This window comes from Peromyscus maniculatus, chromosome 23, assembly GCF_049852395.1.
Source record: "Peromyscus maniculatus bairdii isolate BWxNUB_F1_BW_parent chromosome 23, HU_Pman_BW_mat_3.1, whole genome shotgun sequence".
NCBI lineage: Eukaryota > Metazoa > Chordata > Mammalia > Rodentia > Cricetidae > Peromyscus > Peromyscus maniculatus.
In genome coordinates this window covers 4,340,431-4,356,778 of record NC_134874.1, presented here as the reverse complement: position 1 = coordinate 4,356,778, position 16,348 = coordinate 4,340,431, and the positions used below count along the sequence as shown (strand labels likewise).

General features: G+C 53.8%; 2 protein-coding genes across 10 annotated transcripts in view; one reads left to right on the top strand and one right to left on the bottom strand.

Annotated features, from left to right (window-relative positions):
* The first annotated feature begins 1,963 nt into the window (after positions 1-1,963).
* Alkbh2 (alkB homolog 2, alpha-ketoglutarate dependent dioxygenase) lies at positions 1,964-6,651 on the top strand. 3 transcript variants are annotated; one of them, XM_006993955.4, is made up of 4 exons: positions 1,964-2,121; positions 2,399-2,703; positions 4,574-4,772; positions 6,329-6,651. In XM_006993955.4, the coding sequence occupies exons 2-4, from the start codon at positions 2,490-2,492 to the stop codon at positions 6,633-6,635; spliced, it is 720 nt and encodes a 239-aa protein (XP_006994017.1). In that variant the 5' UTR covers positions 1,964-2,121; positions 2,399-2,489; the 3' UTR covers positions 6,636-6,651. The 3 variants fall into 3 exon arrangements, with proteins under 3 accessions (XP_006994017.1, XP_042124014.1, XP_076417179.1); XM_042268080.2 differs by having other exon boundaries at positions 1,971-2,154; XM_076561064.1 differs by having other exon boundaries at positions 1,986-2,071.
* The window catches only part of Usp30 (ubiquitin specific peptidase 30), a 61,400-nt gene continuing 49,450 nt past the window's right edge, over positions 4,399-16,348 (bottom strand). For 5 of the 7 annotated variants that reach the window (XM_076561060.1, XM_076561061.1, XM_076561059.1 and 2 more), the window contains 6 exons: positions 13,097-13,156; positions 11,996-12,082; positions 10,346-10,426; positions 10,037-10,256; positions 9,645-9,765; positions 7,083-9,190 (listed from right to left, as the gene is read on the bottom strand). In XM_076561060.1, coding sequence (XP_076417175.1) covers positions 8,926-9,190; positions 9,645-9,765; positions 10,037-10,256; positions 10,346-10,426; positions 11,996-12,082; positions 13,097-13,156 — 834 coding nt within the window. In that variant the 3' untranslated portion in view covers positions 7,083-8,925. Of the gene's footprint in view, positions 4,728-5,921; positions 6,622-7,082; positions 9,191-9,644; positions 9,766-10,036; positions 10,257-10,345; positions 10,427-11,995; positions 12,083-13,096; positions 13,157-16,348 lie in introns of those variants that run through there. The other 2 variants (XR_013047797.1, XR_013047796.1) reach the window with 2 other exon arrangements.

Sequence of the window (16,348 nt, the reverse complement as noted above, 5' to 3'; positions counted from 1 at the left end):
TCCAGGTGGGGGCGGGGAGGCTGGCAGGGCTGGGGGCGGTGGGGCCCAGCGCGCATGTGTGGGAGGGGCTGCGGCACCGCCCCGGGCGAGGTGGGGCTTGCGCGGCCAATCCTCGCTGGTGCACGGGTCTTTCTCCGGGTCTCGCCGACGTCACAGCTCACGGGAAAGCCTGGAGACTTGAGTAGGGCCTTGGAGGTGGTTGCTCCTGCCCAGATACCCCTCCCCTCCTTCCTCCCTCTCAGCCTTGGGGGTTGAACTCTGGGCCTTGATGCATGTGATGCATGCTGGGCGGCCCCTGGGCCACCGGGCTCTACGCCTACCTTCTTGTGCATCATCTCATGCACTTAACCCCCACATTCAGCCCTTTTAGCATCCTTCAGTTATCCCTGCTCCCGCCTCCCCTCCCACCAGTAGAACCTCAAGTCTAGACTTGACAATCCCAACTGTTCTTTTCTACTGAATGATCTTTTGAGGGTGTAGATTAAACCTTGACTAGCAGCTGGGCGGTGGTGGCGCACGCCTTTAATCCCAGCACTGGGTTGGCAGAGCCAGGCGGATCTCTGTGAGTTCGAGGCCAGCCTGGGCTACAGAGCGAGATCCAGGACAAGCACCAAAACTACACAGAGAAACCCTGTCTACAAACAAACAAACAAACAAACAAAACAAGCAAACAAACAAGCAAAAAAAAAGCCCTTGACTAGTGCCCAGGAAAACCCTCTGGTGCACCCTGTCACCCCAGCATCTGGGAAGCTGAGGCAGGAGGATCAGAATCTCAATGCCCATCTTGGATACAGAGGTCTATTAGAGGCCAGCCTGTGCTACAGCTTCCCAATCTTAACCGACTAGACTCCCAACATCTGAGCAGTTCTCCAGGCCGCTCCCCAGCTGCCCCTCTGAGATCTTCACACCTTCTACACTTTGTCCTGGTTTAGGACCCTCCCCGGGAGGTCTGCCCCTCCCCACCCCCACCCCCAGCCTGTCACCCCCTGCTCATAACTTCCATAACTGTACGAAGTAATCTGATTTCCTTCATTGTCCTTTTTTTCTGTTCCCATCTCCTGATTACAGTGTGGGTGAGGCAGGACCCGTGTCTTGCTGGAGGGTGAGGGAGTCCAGGACAGGAAGTGCTTTTAGGGACAGGAAGTGCTTTTAGGAAGCGAGCCGCCATCTCGGAGCAGCATGTTCTCCAAGAGGCAGCAGATGATAGCGACATACACTTTCCCTCTGGCCTCCCGACCCCACAACCACCCTCCTAGGCGTTTCCTCAAGTGAAGTAAAATCCTTCACGGAGAAAGTTTGAGCATGAATATTTATAGATTTTGCCGTGTCACCGAGAGCCAGAAATGACTGCCGCTCGGTCTTTAGAGTGTGCTTCGTCCAAACACCAGAATACTAACCAGCAATGAAGGGGGGGGGGGAACTGTTGCAAATGGCACATATGGTTATATATAATATAGACACATAATGTCCGTATTGATGCTAGAGACAAAGAAAGGCATTGTTGTAACTGAAAGTTTGTGTGTGTGTGTCCCACCCGGTCCGCAGCCCGAGTTAAAAAAAAAAACTTCAACTACAGATTGTGCGTACACAAAGAAGTCATATAATTCCACTTATTTGGAATTCTGGGACAAGCAACCAGGAACGGCAGACAGAGCAGGCCGGTGGGGCGTTAAGTTGGTGCCTAGAGGAGGACTTTCTGGGATGGTGAAATTGCTCTCCATCGAGACTGTGGTGCTCAGACGGTGGTGTGGCTTCGTCAGATGTGCAGGTTTATACATTGTTCCGCACACACACACACACACGAGACACCGTGCACGCCGCTGCTCAGGCTCCTGAACCCCCAGTGGGGTGACCCCAGAACCCGTCCACCGGCCTCAACACTGCAGAACCGTCCGGGCGAGGCAGCATCCTGCGGTGCGCACAGGGGCCGGCAGGGGGCGCTGTGCCGGAAGTCCCGCGCCGGCGCGGGAGGCGGGTGTGGGCGGGTGTGAGCTGCTTGTCGGTGCAGAGCCCTGGCCAAGCGGGGCACGGTACCCTGCGTCTCTCCGGTGGAGCACGGCTACGCTCCCGTGTCAGTCCCTTCCCCGCAGGGCGCAGGACGGAGACACCTTGCTTTTCTGGGTGACTTTGGGCGAACCCCGTGCCTCTCTGCGCGTGCGTCTTCCCATCTGTAGCGTTTGCAGCCCGAGCAAGCGAATTCCTAAGGGGTAGTAGGGCCTGGGGCTGCGCGCCGGCGATCCCAGCACTTGGGCGACCGAGGCAGGAGGATTGTGTGGTTGAGGTCGGCTTGTGCTACGAAAACGTAAACTAAAGAGCAGGCCTGTGGGATTTGCAAGCTCACCACCTGGTTAAGGACTGCCAGGCAGTTCCTAGTTTTAATGCCCTGTTTCCTTCGTAGACGTACGTGTCTGTGGCACGCGGGTGGAGGACTGAGCCCGGCCCCCCTCTCGCCTGGCCATTCACCTCCACGGCTGTGAAGGGGCGGCGGGATGGACAGGTTCTTGGTGAAGCCTGATCAGGACGACCTCCGAGGGGAAAGGGAGGAGCCAGCCCCGCCGGGAGGAGCCTCGGGCGGCCAGCCGAGCCTCAACTGGCGGCACCTTCGCGGGCAAGGTCTGGATTGTGATTACACTGTCCTGTTTGGCAAAGCCGAGGCAGACGAGATCTTCCTAGAGTTGGAGCAACAAGTGGAGTACTTTACCGGTAAGCGGAGGACTTTAGGTGTTAGGCTTCGGTGATGAAAGAATGCGCCTCTGTTAGGAGAAGCGTGAACTCAGGCTGTGACAGGGTCTAGAGCGAAATTACCTGGCTACTGATTGGAATTGCCTGGGAAGTTAAAAAACAAAAACAAAAAGCAAAAAACAAACCCCAAACCATTCTGGGTTCTCTGTGATACCGAGTCAGAATGGCTGGAGGTACAGCTGTCTTCCAGGCCAGTGGTAGAGTGTTTCTGTAGCATGCACACAACCCCAGGTTAGACCCCAGCACTATCAAAACGAACAAACACACTCATGTGCAGCCAAGTTAGTTTCTCATTGAAGGGTGGGTGGTTTAGCCGGATGCCTGATGCCTCTCAGAACTCACTGACTGTTGCAGTCTTGTGTCTGGAGAGTTTGCAGGTGGTGCTGATGCTGTTGCCTGGAGACCACATATTGAGAAGCAGTGATGAGCACACAGGCTCTGTACCAGCCTCAGCTGCAATAGGCCCCATCATGCATACACAAAACCATCCAGCCACGACTCGACCTCACCATGCTCAGAGCTGCCTCTTTATGCTACGACTTCAGTTAAGGCAATGAACATTCAGTTTTAAAAACCGGAGCCAGGGTATGGTGGTGTGTACCTGTAATTTCAGAACTTGGGAGATGGAGGTAGGAGGAGCCAGAGTTCAAGGCCATCCTCAGCTAAATGGAGAGTTCAAGGCCAGCCTGGGCTGCATGAGACCCTGCCTTTAAAGGCCATAAATAAATAAATATATGAGGAGTTGGAAGATGACTCAACCACTAGCTGCTCTCCCAGAGGACCCAGGTTGGATTCACAGCACCCACATGGCAGCCCACAACCCTCTGGAACTCCAATCCTAGGCACTTCCAGCCTTGGAGGAACCAGACATATACAAGGTGCACAGACATTACATGCGGGCAAAATAAAATAAAATACATACAAGTTTTTTGTTTTGTTTTGAGACAGGATCTCACTGTAGCCCTGGCTGTGCAAGAACTCACCCCGTAGCCCAGGCTGGCCTTGAACTCACAGAGAACTCGCCTGCCTCTGTCTCCCAAGTGCTGGGATTAAAGGCACATGCCACCACCGCCCCACTACATAACAGTATTTTTAAAAAGAAAGGAAAGAGGAGAAAGATGGGCCTCAGCTGCTCATAGACAAAGTCATCTGTGGTTTGTTGGTTTCTGTTTTTTAATTCTTCATTTTCATGTGTGTATGTGACATTTTTGGTAATTTTGACACACTACCCATTCTTCCAGCCCCACTACCGTAGACCCCTCCTTCCCAAGGCCCTGACATGCTTTCATGTCATTTTGGTTTTGTGGCATGTGTGTCTGTGTTTTGTGTGTCTGTGCACATGACGAAGCCAGGGAGCCCTGCCCAATGTGTCCTGAGTACACTCATTTGCACCCCCCCCCCCCCCCCCCCCGTTGTATAATGCCCAGCTGGGGACCCCCTCATTGTTTGAGATAGGGTCTCTTGCAGGGTCTGGAACTTGCAGCTCCCAGCAGTGGGATCTGAAGTGACGGACACTTCACCGGCTGATCCACCTCTCCAACCCTTTGGTTTTTTGAGACACACTAGCCTTGAACTTGTGCTGTGCCTCCTTCAGCGCCAGAGTGATGAGATTACAGGGGTGCGCCGTCATACCCTTCCATGAAAATGAGAACAAGCCACGGTGGCGTAGGGGAAGAGGTCCCCAACAGGGCACTCATTATACAACACGAGGAACAGAGGAAATGCCATTTCACAGTGTCCTCCCTGTTGAATACCCAGCAAATGCGTGTGTAGGACTCGTCTGTCCACGTCCCTGGAGGGCCGGGATGGAGCTGCCATCTCATCTGCACAGGTGCTCTGGCCAAGGTCCAGGTGTTTGGGAAGTGGCACAGCGTTCCCAGGAAGCAGGCGACCTACGGAGACGCTGGGCTGACATACACGTTTTCCGGTCTCACGCTGACACCGAAGCCCTGGATCCCAGTTCTAGAGCGTGTTCGAGAGCGAATCTGCAGGGCGACAGGACAGACCTTTAACTTTGTGCTCATTAACAGGTAACATTTCCTCCATGGGGAGGAGCTCAGGACTCCGTCATGCGCTGTTTACTTGTGTACTGGACGAGGGCTGAGGGCTTTCTGGGACCGGGGGATGGGGCTGCTGCTCTTGCAGAGAACCCAAATTCAGTTTCCAGCACCAGTAAATGCAGCTCCAGCAGATCCAATACCTCTGGCCTCCCTGAGTATTTGAACTCCCATGCATGGAACCACACACAGAATTAGGAATTTTTTTTTGTTTTGTTTTGTTTTTTTTGTTTTTTGAGACAGGGTTTCTCTGTGTAGTTTTGGTGCCTGTCCTGGAACTCACTCTGTAGACCAGGCTGGCCTCGAACTCACAGAGATCCGCCTGCCTCTGCCTCCCGAGTGCTGGGATTAAAGGTGTGTGCCACCGCCGCCTGGCTAGAGTTATTAATCTTTTTAAAGGTAGGAGTTTCCATGGAGCTCACATGTAGGAGGCTGTGAGGGGTTGGGGGAGGTTATTGGGAAAGTTAAACTGATAGATGGGGCTGAGGGTGGGGCTGGGTTTGGGCCAGGGACTTAGGATGGGTACACCACTGCTGACATTTGGCATCAGGAAGTACCTTTCTTATGGGGTTGACCTGTGCACTAGGATACTCAGCACAGCCCTGGCCTCCACCCTGGAGGTGCCAGGAGCACCCTGCTTCCATGATTACAACCGACAGTGTGTTCTGAGGACAGAACAGCCAGGCTGCGAGGCCTGGGCTAAAGGGAAAGCCATTTGGCATGGGGTGGTTAGAGGGGGAGGCCCTCAAGGCAGTGACATTTGACGTGGAACTAGCTAGAGCTGGAGACACCAATGTCTGGAGTTGAGCCGAGGGAGCGCATGGGGTCCATGGAGTGGACATCCCTTGGTGTGGCTGGGGATCAGGAACTGGGGCCAGACTGCACAGGGTGATGGTTGGTGTGTGTGTAGGAGGAACAGGGCAGGCTATCCATACGTGGACCCGGCGACTGGAAGGCGTGGCTAGTTGATGTGATGTGTGAGGTCTGCAGGCATCACAAGTAACTAAGTGTCCTCGTCAGTGTCCTGTTGCTGTGAGGAGACACCATGCCCAAAGCAACGCTGTAAAAGAAAGCATCTCCTTGAGGCTTGCTCACTGCTTTAGGGAGTTGGTCCATGCTCACCGTGGTGGGCAGCAGACAGGTGTGGCACTGGAGCAGTAGCCGGGAGCTGGATGTTCTGATCTGCAGGCAGCAGGCGGAGAGGGACAGACACAGGGCTTGGTGTGAGCTTTTCAAACTTCACAGCCCACCCACCATGACACACCTACACCGATGAGGCCACACCTCCTGGTCAGCCCCCGAGTTCCATGGACTGCGAGCCAAGCATGCAGACCTATGGGCCTCTGGGGGCCTTTCTCATTCAAACCACGGCACTTGGCAGAGACATCCAGGCTGGGTTCACTGGCCTCCCGGGCTAGGGCTGTGCAGAAGCAGCGCTCTGCTTTGGGCTACAAGAGGATGAGGCGCCTGCAGCATCCGCAGGGGACGGAAAGGGTTTCTTCCGCATTGGGATTGTTTTCCCACGACAGGTACAAAGACGGCAGCGACCACATCGGGGAGCACAGGGACGATGAACGAGAGCTGGCCCCCGGGAGTCCCATCGCGTCTGTCTCCTTCGGGGCTTGTAGAGACTTCCTCTTCCGGCACAAAGACTCTCGAGGGAAGAGGCCCCGGCGGACAGTGGAGGTCGTCAGGCTGCAGCTGGCCCACGGGAGCCTACTGATGATGAACCACCCCACGAACGCCCACTGGTACCACAGTCTCCCCATCCGCAAGAAGGTCCTGGCTCCTCGGGTCAATCTGACTTTTCGGAAAATTTTACCTAGTAAAAAATAAAACATGCTTTTTATTATTTTTATTTGTATGTGTGTGCGCCACATATGTGCAGGTGCCCAGGAGGACCAGGAGAGGGTGTTGTGAGGTGAGGTGGTTGTGAGCCGTTTGACACAGATCCTCTGCAAGAACAGCAAGTGTTCCTAACCGCCAAGACATCTGTCCAGCCCCTAAAACCCCGTTCTAATAATCAGCACTTTGTTTTCTCTTTGCTTGAAGAGGGGGTTGGTGTTTTTTTTTACCCACAGAGAACTCAGGAGGTTTATTAAAAACCTAGGGCCCAGCACACAGCACCTAGTTCAGGAGGATGCTAAGTAACATCCACAGTAAAATACCACCACTCAGGCCTGGCGTGACGGCGCATCTTTAATGACAGCCTTAGGAGGCAGAGGCAGGCAGATCTTTCAAAGTTCACAGGCCACTTGCTGTACATAAACCCACAGTCGAGTGTTTCCTAACAAAACCGTCTTTATTGCTATAGCACACAGCAGATACAAAAGTGCCTTTAGCAGATCCACACTCAGCAGCCTACGGCGTAAGTACTAAGCTTAACTTAGGTTTTCCAGGAAGAAGCTACCTACTGTGAATAACTTAAAACTAGAAATCATCATTGGTTGCTATCTAATGTCTAATAATTTACAAAATGAAGAAGTACATTAGCACTTGGTCAGGTTAACACATTTACAACCTTGGCTCAAACCCAGGCTCTGACCAGCATCCCACACCTGTCTTTTTGGTCATCTCTCCGTGGCTGACCTCAGAACGAGTAGCAGGACTGACGATTGGAGCCTACAACTCTGCCAAGTGCTCTAAGATCACACGTGACCGAGCGCCTGTGCGTTCACCTCAACCCAAAAGCCAGGTCTGCAGGGCCCCTGGCCACATCAAATGGTTCAGCTGCTCCTTTTGTGGGAGCTGTGGCTTGGCGGTCCAGCACGGCACAGTCTCAGAGTCTCAAGTCCTCAGGATGCACAGTGAGACCTCATCTCATAGTTGATGCCTAGGCACATCTGGAATGTCTGCCAGCTCACCCCTGCAGAGAAAACACGTCCTTGGCCTTACCCTCAGTGACCTCTGGCTAGGTCTGGTTCCAAATCTTACATCAGAAGAGTCCGTCTGAATTTGGTTTGGTATCGTGTTTTTGTTTTTAAATGACAAACTTGGCATAAACAGAGGTGCTATTGCGCCCTCGAGATTCCTCCATGCCTGGCTATTCGTGAAACTTCTCTGAAAACGGAAGAAATTCCCAGCGCGCCCTGTGCTTACAAGGTCACTGGACACACTCTTAGAACGTGGTCCTAGAGCATAGGGCAGGATGCATTGGCTGCAGTTCTGTTCAAACATCATGCTGTCTTCCTCACCGTGGGCTCTAAGAAGCAAGGCCAGAGAGCCTGCAGCCCTGGCCCATACACTCTTCCGCCCTGCCCAGGCTCTTGCCTGCAGACCCCGTTATGGGAACTAATAACACAAAGCGAGCTGTCTCTCGAAGCAGGATCAGCAGACAGTGTAGACAGCAGAGTTTTGGAAAAGGCTCGGGGTGGGACTGGCCGGTGACCTTGACTACATATAAAGAACTGAAGATTACAAAAGGCATACCCAAAGGTGGGGAGGTGTTCTCCAGGCTTTGGGGGAGGAGACTAGGTTGTATTATGTAGCCCAGGCTGGCCTGGAACTTGCAGTGATCCTCCTGCCCAGCCTCTGAGTGCTGAGATTCCAGGCATGAGCTACCATGCTGTTTAGGCATCCTTAAATGTTCTTTTGACCTCTAAGGAACTTGGAAGGACAAGGGCTTTCCCAACATTGTGCCTGTGACTCTTAGGACATGCCTGTTCCCAGAACAACCAGAAGGGAAAGGCACTTTTTCTTCTGAATTGTTACCTTTAATAATTTCACTAATTAAAAAAAAATAATAATTTCACTAATTCTTGTAATATTTAGGGCCTTCTTATTAAAAATAAAGATCTATGCTGGAATGTCAGAGGACCAGACAAGGCAGTGCCCTCTGAGGACACCTAGCATGTTACAGTACAGAAAGGGTGGCCGCTGGAGTCTGTGTCTTTAATGACCTGTGTCAGATGAGGAGGGTGTTCCAGACCCGATGGAGGCTGTCCTCACACGAGGAACCTTCCAGCACCCCCCGGCAGCGCTGCGCAGACAGGCTCCCGTGTGGAGCCTGCTCTCACAATACACACAAGGCTGAGGGCTCTCGAGGGGCTGCTTGCCCGCGCACACGTGGCATGCCTTCCGTTATCCTGGACGCGGCCCTCACCGCGGGCCCTGGCTGGGCTGCCCGTCACTCCTCGGCCCTGTACTCGCGCCCCTGCTGCTGTACCCTGGACAGAACTCGCTCGTAGAACAGCAGGTAGGCGCTAGAGGACAGGACCTCCTGCAGGCTGGCCTTGCGGACGCTGTCATCGGAGACCCACAGCCACTGGTTGCTGGTTGACAGAGGGTTCTTGGCCGAAGGTGGGGACCGTCGGTAAGTGACGAAGTGTCCAGAGTGCATGTCTCCATGGTGGACGACAACTGCCATCAGGCGGAACAGGTACGTGGAGGAGCTGACGGGTGGGAGAAACGCCGGCTGTTATGACGGAACCAGGCCGTGTAGGCGAAGGCAAACACGAACCCCGCCCGGTGTGCTACACTGGGAGGTGAGTGTGATGGTGCAGACGCACACTCTTGGATGCAGCTCTCCGCCTGCGGCACAGCAGCGTGCACTCGGCTACCATGTACACAGCATGCAACACGCTTCCAACAGGGAGGGGGAGGACTGCCGAGCTGCGACCCCAGGGACCAGAGCGCCTCACACTCTACACACGTGCACACACACATGCAGATTTCATACACTTCCATAATTTTCACTTCACATGAAGTAACAATGTTATTCTACCTTGAAATGAAAGAGAAAATTACTCTGTATTTTCATTTGTTCTGGTGAAAAGCTTGTTTCAGACACACACTGGGGACAGCAGAAGCAGTGAGCGGACAGCGGGCCCCTCAGCCCCTCCTCACCTGTAGTCGGGAACCACCGGCAGAGAGAAGGCCATCGGGGAGTGCAGGGCTGGCAGCAAAGACGGGGAGCAGGCGCCGTTCATGAAAATCTGGGTCTTGGGGGCCCCCGGCTGACTCAGACCTGGAAGACAGTCACGAAGATGGGCAACTGATCTGTGCAAACAACTGGTTGTGGTTTGTTTGGTTGCGGACAGGGTCATGCAGTGCAGCCCAAACTGGTTCGGAAATGCCTCCTCGGTGCAGGTATGGGCAAGCAGCACACGCCATCACCTGCAACTGCCCCCAATCCTGCCGTAGGAAGTCAGCTGACCACTGCACAGCCTGTGTGTGTGCCCTAAGAGCCCAAGGTGGGGACCCCAGCCCCTCCCTGTGCAGTGTCCCACAGCACACACCTGGCGTCGGGGCCGCTTGTGTGTCCTGTAGTCCCAGGGCAGACCCCAGGTCCTCACTGGCTTTGGGGCCAAGCTGACTGGGCTTGTGTCCCAGGAGGCGGTACTTGTAGAAGTCCATCATCAGGAACTCGTTGAACTGCACGTGCTCATGCCGCTTCAGGGGCGTGCCGTGGCTGGACCAGCTGAGCCGCTGCAGGTGGATGCAGAGACACTGGGGCAGCTGTGGGCGGAGAGCAGAGTGCGGGGCTGAGCGGTGTCAGGGGCCGACAGCCCCCCAACATGGCCGACCTCATGCACAGGCGGGCTCACCTTCCCTAGCTTCAACTGTTTAACGAACGTGGTCCTCTGGTGCTCCACCTTTTCCCCATTCAACGTTCCTTTTGCTTCAATCTGCAATAAAGCAACAGCACACGTCTGCGGACGGACGGCAGGAGCAGACACCTAGCGGAGCTGCAGGAGCAGACACCTAGCGGAGCTGCAGGAGCAGACACCTAGTGGAGCTGCAGGCCGACCTCAGACTCCTTGGTCACTAAAGGACAGGAGCCACGGACGGAAGACAGAGTGGAAACCAAAGCCAAAGCGTCTTCACTTAAACTGTGTCTTCACAGAGTCTAGGGAGAGAGGGCTCCAGAGACCCGTCTCAGCAGTTCAGAGCACCGGATGCTCTTCCAGCTTGGTTTGCCCCAGGTTTGGTTCCCAGCACCCACACGGCAGCTCACAACCACCTGCCACTCCAGTTCCAGGGGATCCCATGCCCTCTTCTGACTTGCGCAGACACCCACACTCACATGGTGTACGAACATACATGTAGACAAAGTAGTCACACACACAAATAACTCTACAACACAAATCCTGAGGGGTCCCCAGGCCCCTCTCCTCCCCATTCACAGCAGGAGGCTTAAGGAGTCTGGGTGACTCCCAACCCTGTACACTTGGCTCAGAAGTCTCACTTGAGTGGCTTCTGGGGACAATGCCAGATGCCTTGGAGCTCCCTGCCTCAGAACCACAGGCAGTTTCTGCTGATCCTGAGACTGGGGCAGGAAGTGGATTTCAGCTCCTGTGGCCCTGCCCAGAGACCCTGGAGGTGGAGCAGCAGTCAGATCTCTACATGGACACCAGAGGGCGCCCGTGAGCACTCCCGCCCGGCCGCTCCCCAGCATCACCCAAGGTTCCACCTTTCTCCAAACTAAGGCTTCCTCTTCTGGAGTGTACAGGGAAGCTCAGGAGGCCCTGGGAATTCACAAGGACATGCAAGGCTCAGGAGCCCCTACACCCACCCCAGGGGAGGACATAAATGGAGAGGTTGCTGGGAAAGAGGGGACCTTCAGTGAAGCTGCCTGCAGGTGAGCAGGAAGATCAGGAATGCAGCTCTCAGGGATCATCATTCATGCTGGTGTGTGTGTGCGTGTGTGCGTGTGTGCGTGTGTGCGTGCGTGTGCGCGCGTGTGTGTGTGTGTGTGTGTGTGTGTGTGCGTGCGTGTGCGTGTGCAGGAAGACCAGGAATTCAGCTCTCAGGAACCATCATCCATGCTGGTGTGTCTGTGTGTGTGTGCATGTGATATGTAGTTGTGTGGACTCATGTCAGGAATCATCCATGCTGTGGGGTGTATGTGTGTGTGTGTGTACGCACGCGCACGGGCGTGTGGTGTGTGTGATATGCAGCTGTGTGGACTCACCCCATCAGCCCCCCAAAGTCTATGTACTTCCTCTGGATTCAGAAGGAAGTCTGGCACAACTGAGAAATTGGACACAGATGATAGGAATGGAGAAGCTACAGACCGGAGTGGGTGTGTCTTAAGATTTTTTCTGTAAACACCGTGGAAGAAACAGAACTCGGCTGGGAAACAAACCAATGGCAGCGGCTGAAAGACGCCCTGGGCAGGGTAGTGGACGCTCGGGTGGCATGAGGCGCCACAGAAGCACCTGGTGTCGGCTGGGCGGCGGCACTGGGATGCGCACCTTTGTACAGTTGTCGCACACGACGTCCCGCACCGACTCGGAGGAGATGAAATGATGAAGGCAGTGGTCCAGGGTCAGTGGGTGCCCCTAGAGCAGGAGCGGACGGTTAGAACGCTCATGGGAGCGCCGTGCTGAACCAGCAGGCCGCAGGCCGCCTCCCAGGGCTGTGTTTGGAGCACACAGGCTAGAGCTCCACAAACACACCCCAGTCCTTCAACCCCATGCTGCTACTGCTGGCCGACTCACGAGGGGCAGAGCTGGGGGACCGTGCACCTACACAGGCCAGGGGGGGGCGGAGCTTTAGAGACTGTGCACCTGCACAGGCCTGGGGGGGCGGAGCTTTAGAGACTGTGCACCTGCATGGGGGGGGGCACGGAGCTTTAGAGACTGTGCACCTGCACAGGCGGCGGCGGGGGGGGGGGGGGGGGGGGGGCGCAGAGCTTTAGAGACTGTGCACCTGCACAGGCCGGGGGAGGGGCGGAGCTTTAGAGACTGCACCTGCACACAGAGCTACAGTCTTATTAGGGTTTGAGATGTGTGCACAAAGCACAATGTCTTCAGTGAGGTGAAGTGTCACCTTCCCTCTCCCACAGTCAGGCCCTGACATCAGAGCCAGAACGCTGAGGCAGCCACATGTCTGCATGACACTTCGTGCTGGGCTACATGTCTGTGACACTTCGTGCCGGGCTACATGTCTGTGACACTTCATGCTGGGCTACATGTCTGTGACACTTCATGCTGGGCTACATGTCTGTATGACACTTCGTGCTGGGCTACATGTCTGTGACACTTCGTGCTGGGCTACATGTCTGTGACACTTCGTGCTGGGCTACATGTCTGTGACATTTCGTGCTGGGCTACATGTCTGTGACACTTCATGCTGGGCTACATGTCTGCATGACACTTCGTGCTGGGCTACATGTCTGCATGACACTTCGTGCTGGGCTACATGTCTGCATGATACTTCGTGCTGGGCTACATGTCTGCATGACACTTCGTGCTGGGCTACATGTCTGCATGACACTTCGTGCTGGGCTACATGTCTGTGACACTTAGAACCTGGGCCACATGAAATGCCTCAAGCCACAGATCAATACGTACCCAAGTGGCAGCTGGAATACTGAGGGAAAGGCTGTCAAAGGTATCAAATCGAACAGGACTCTGAAACAAATATTGCAGAAAATCCAAAGAGCTTAGAGTCGACAGACGGACAGGTTTAGTGTTCAGCTATTAAATCAACACAGTGGAATACAATGTACCACAACTGTAAACAGCAGAATGAAGACAGTTTAGAGTATGCACCCAACCCAGCAGCCTGGAGGCACACACGCGCACACACACCCACACACACACCCACACCACACATACATACATACACACACACACACACACACACACACACACACACACACACCCCCCTAAGGAACTGGTATGAACTAGCAGGATTTCCATCAGTGCCATGGACAGCATCGCAGACAGGAGCAGCTGAAGCCTAGAGAGTCATCGGACAACTGCAGATGTCCACAGAGTGGGGCTGTAGGAACTCATGTATGTATGTAACGCAGTGCAGCACGTGAGTGTCTGCACAGACGGCCATGCTGCATTATGAAGTGTCCCTGTAGGTGACGGGGTAGCTTGGACCTGCAATCCCTGGAAAGACTTTAAAAGCAGGACCAACAGAAGACGGTTGTTTGGCTCGATCTGTTTAGGGGCACCAGGCAGGGAGATCGGGATCTGTCCCTGGTCTATGGGCAGGCTTCTGGAATCTGGTGCCTGTGGTGTGACACCTTGCACAGCCTTGGTGCAGTGGGAAGGGGCTTGGACCTGCCTGGACTCAGTGTGCTGGACTCTGCTGACTCCCCATGGGAGACCTCGATTTGGGGGATGTGGGGATGTGGGGTGGCTTGGGAAAGAGGGCGGGAGGTAGGAGGGGGGGGGTCTGTGGATAGCATGTGGAGTAGAAAATTTCTTAATTAAAAAAATGGGAAAAAAAGAAAAATTGTTAATAATAAAAAAAAAGAAAGCAGGACCATCTGGACGGCATATGACGGACAGAAGTGGCCACAGGTGAGGTCTTCGCCCACTTTGCACAGCACTAGAGAAAAGTAGCACTGTTCAGGACTGAGATGGTGGAAGACAATCCGGAGCTGTCACAGAGAGGGGAGCCCTGAACTCTGTGTATTCCTGTCTGTTCCATGGCTGCCCACAGAGCCACACAGCGGCAGGGGGACCTTGAGAGTCTACGCAGACATAACATCCAGAAGGAAATACAGAATAGGGCATTTGTTATCTAAGGGAGGAGACAGGGTTTGGGATGTGAGCCAAAGTAACTACCTGTCAAAACAAATCCATTTTCTGTGTGTGTGTGTGTATACTTGTGGGGGTTTTCATGGGTCTCATGTAGCCCAGGCTGGCCTTGAATTCACTACATAGCTGGGGTTGGCCCTGGCCTTCTGGCCCTCCAGGCTCCCTCTCTTATAGCTGGGATTACAGGTGTGTACACTGCCTACAAAATCCATGTCCTAGCCGGGTGGTGGTGGCGCACGCCTTTAATCCCAGCACTCGGGAGGCAGAGGCAGGCGGATCTCTGTGAGTTCGAGGCCAGCCTGGTCTACCAAGTGAGTTCCAAGAAAGGCGCAAAGCTACACAGAGAATCCCTGTCTCGAAAAAAAAAAAAAAAAAAAAAATCAATGTCCTCCAGGGTCAGCAGAACCCAGAGTCTCTACTGCATTGAATACGCAGTAAAAACACCTGGAAACACAGGGAAGGGGAAGCAGCAGCCAATGAGAAGTGAGCCCGGGTGTGACACCGGCACACTGTGCCCAGATGTGGTGTAAACACGCTCCAGGGCAGAGGAAAACTCAACACAGCCGACAGACAGACAGACAGACAGACAGAGAATCCCAGCAGAGAACTTACTGCAAAGAAGAAAAGGGAAACTTTACACTGGGGGTGTGGGGGTGGGGGTGTGCCTGTGTGTGCCTGTGTGTGCACACTAGTGCACCTATGGACAGGGTATGCATGCACCGGACAGAGTGCTTGTGGGAGTCGAGCCCCTATCACTGTGAAAAATCAAATATCTCAAGACACCAAATGGCTCAACAAACAGCTGCAGTTCTTTGTGCAGTGACCTAGAACATAAAACATTCCTAATCCCACTTGCAACAGCTTCAAATATAAATCAAGGAAAGGAAAAGTCAGAGATGAAGGGCAACACAAATCAAGAAATTCAAACACACAAACCTTATTTAAAAAATTATCATGTCGCCGGGCGGTGGTGGCGCACGCCTTTAATCCCAGCACTCGGGAGGCAGAGCCAGGCGGATCTCTGTGAGTTCGAGGCTAGCCTGGGCTACCAAGTGAGCTCCAGGAAAGGCGCAAAGCTACGCAGAGAAACCCTGTCTCAAAAAACCAAAAAAAAAAAAAAAAAAAAAAAAAAAAAAAAAAAAAAAAATTATCATGTCAGTCACAGGTGACGTCACCCAAAACTAGACGGCAAGGAAAACACTCGCCCAAAGGCAACAACCGAGTCAGAGGAAGCATTTGTAACCACACCCCTGAGGAGGGTGAGGTCCACAGTATAGGAGGGACTCATAAATCAGCAGCACCCCCCCAAAAAAAAACCCCTAAAACAAACAGAATTTTTAAAAATAAGCAACCAAGTGTGGTAGCAATGCCTGTAATACTCCAACTTGGGAGGCAGAGGTTGGAGGATCAGTCAGAGGCTAGCCTGGGCTACATGAGACCCTGCTCCAAAAATAACAACAAAAAAGAAGAGGAAGGGAAGAAAGAGAGAGAAGGAGGGAGAGAAAGAAGGGGGGAGGGAGAGAGGGAGGGAGGGAAGGAAGAAGGGACAGAGGGAAGGAAGGGAGGGGGGTTGGCAAAGGACCCCCCCCCAAAAAAAAAAAAACCCATTTTCCAAGGAGACCCAGCATGGCGACAGGAACACGGAAAACTCCAGCTGTCAGGAAACGCTGCCTATCAAACCCCAGGGACACATCTCTACTCAAACGGCTGCTGTGAAAGACAAGAGGGTGGCTGTCAGGATGGCTCAGTGGTCAGGAGCCGGCCCTGCAAGCATGAGGGACCCGAGTTCAAACCCCAGAACCTACAATAACAAAACAAAAACAAACAAACAAAATCCCAGAACCGGAAGGTGGAGACAGGCTCACTGGTTGGCCAGCCAAGCCAACGTGGCAAATTCCAGAGCAGGAGAGGCCACGTCTCAAGAAACACGAGGCTCACAAGTGGTGTCCACTCAGGCATGGACGCCCACAAAGACAAGACATGTTGGCAGAAGGGGGAACAGAACCTCCTGTTACACTGTGGCAGGAGCCCAAACTGAGGCTGCCA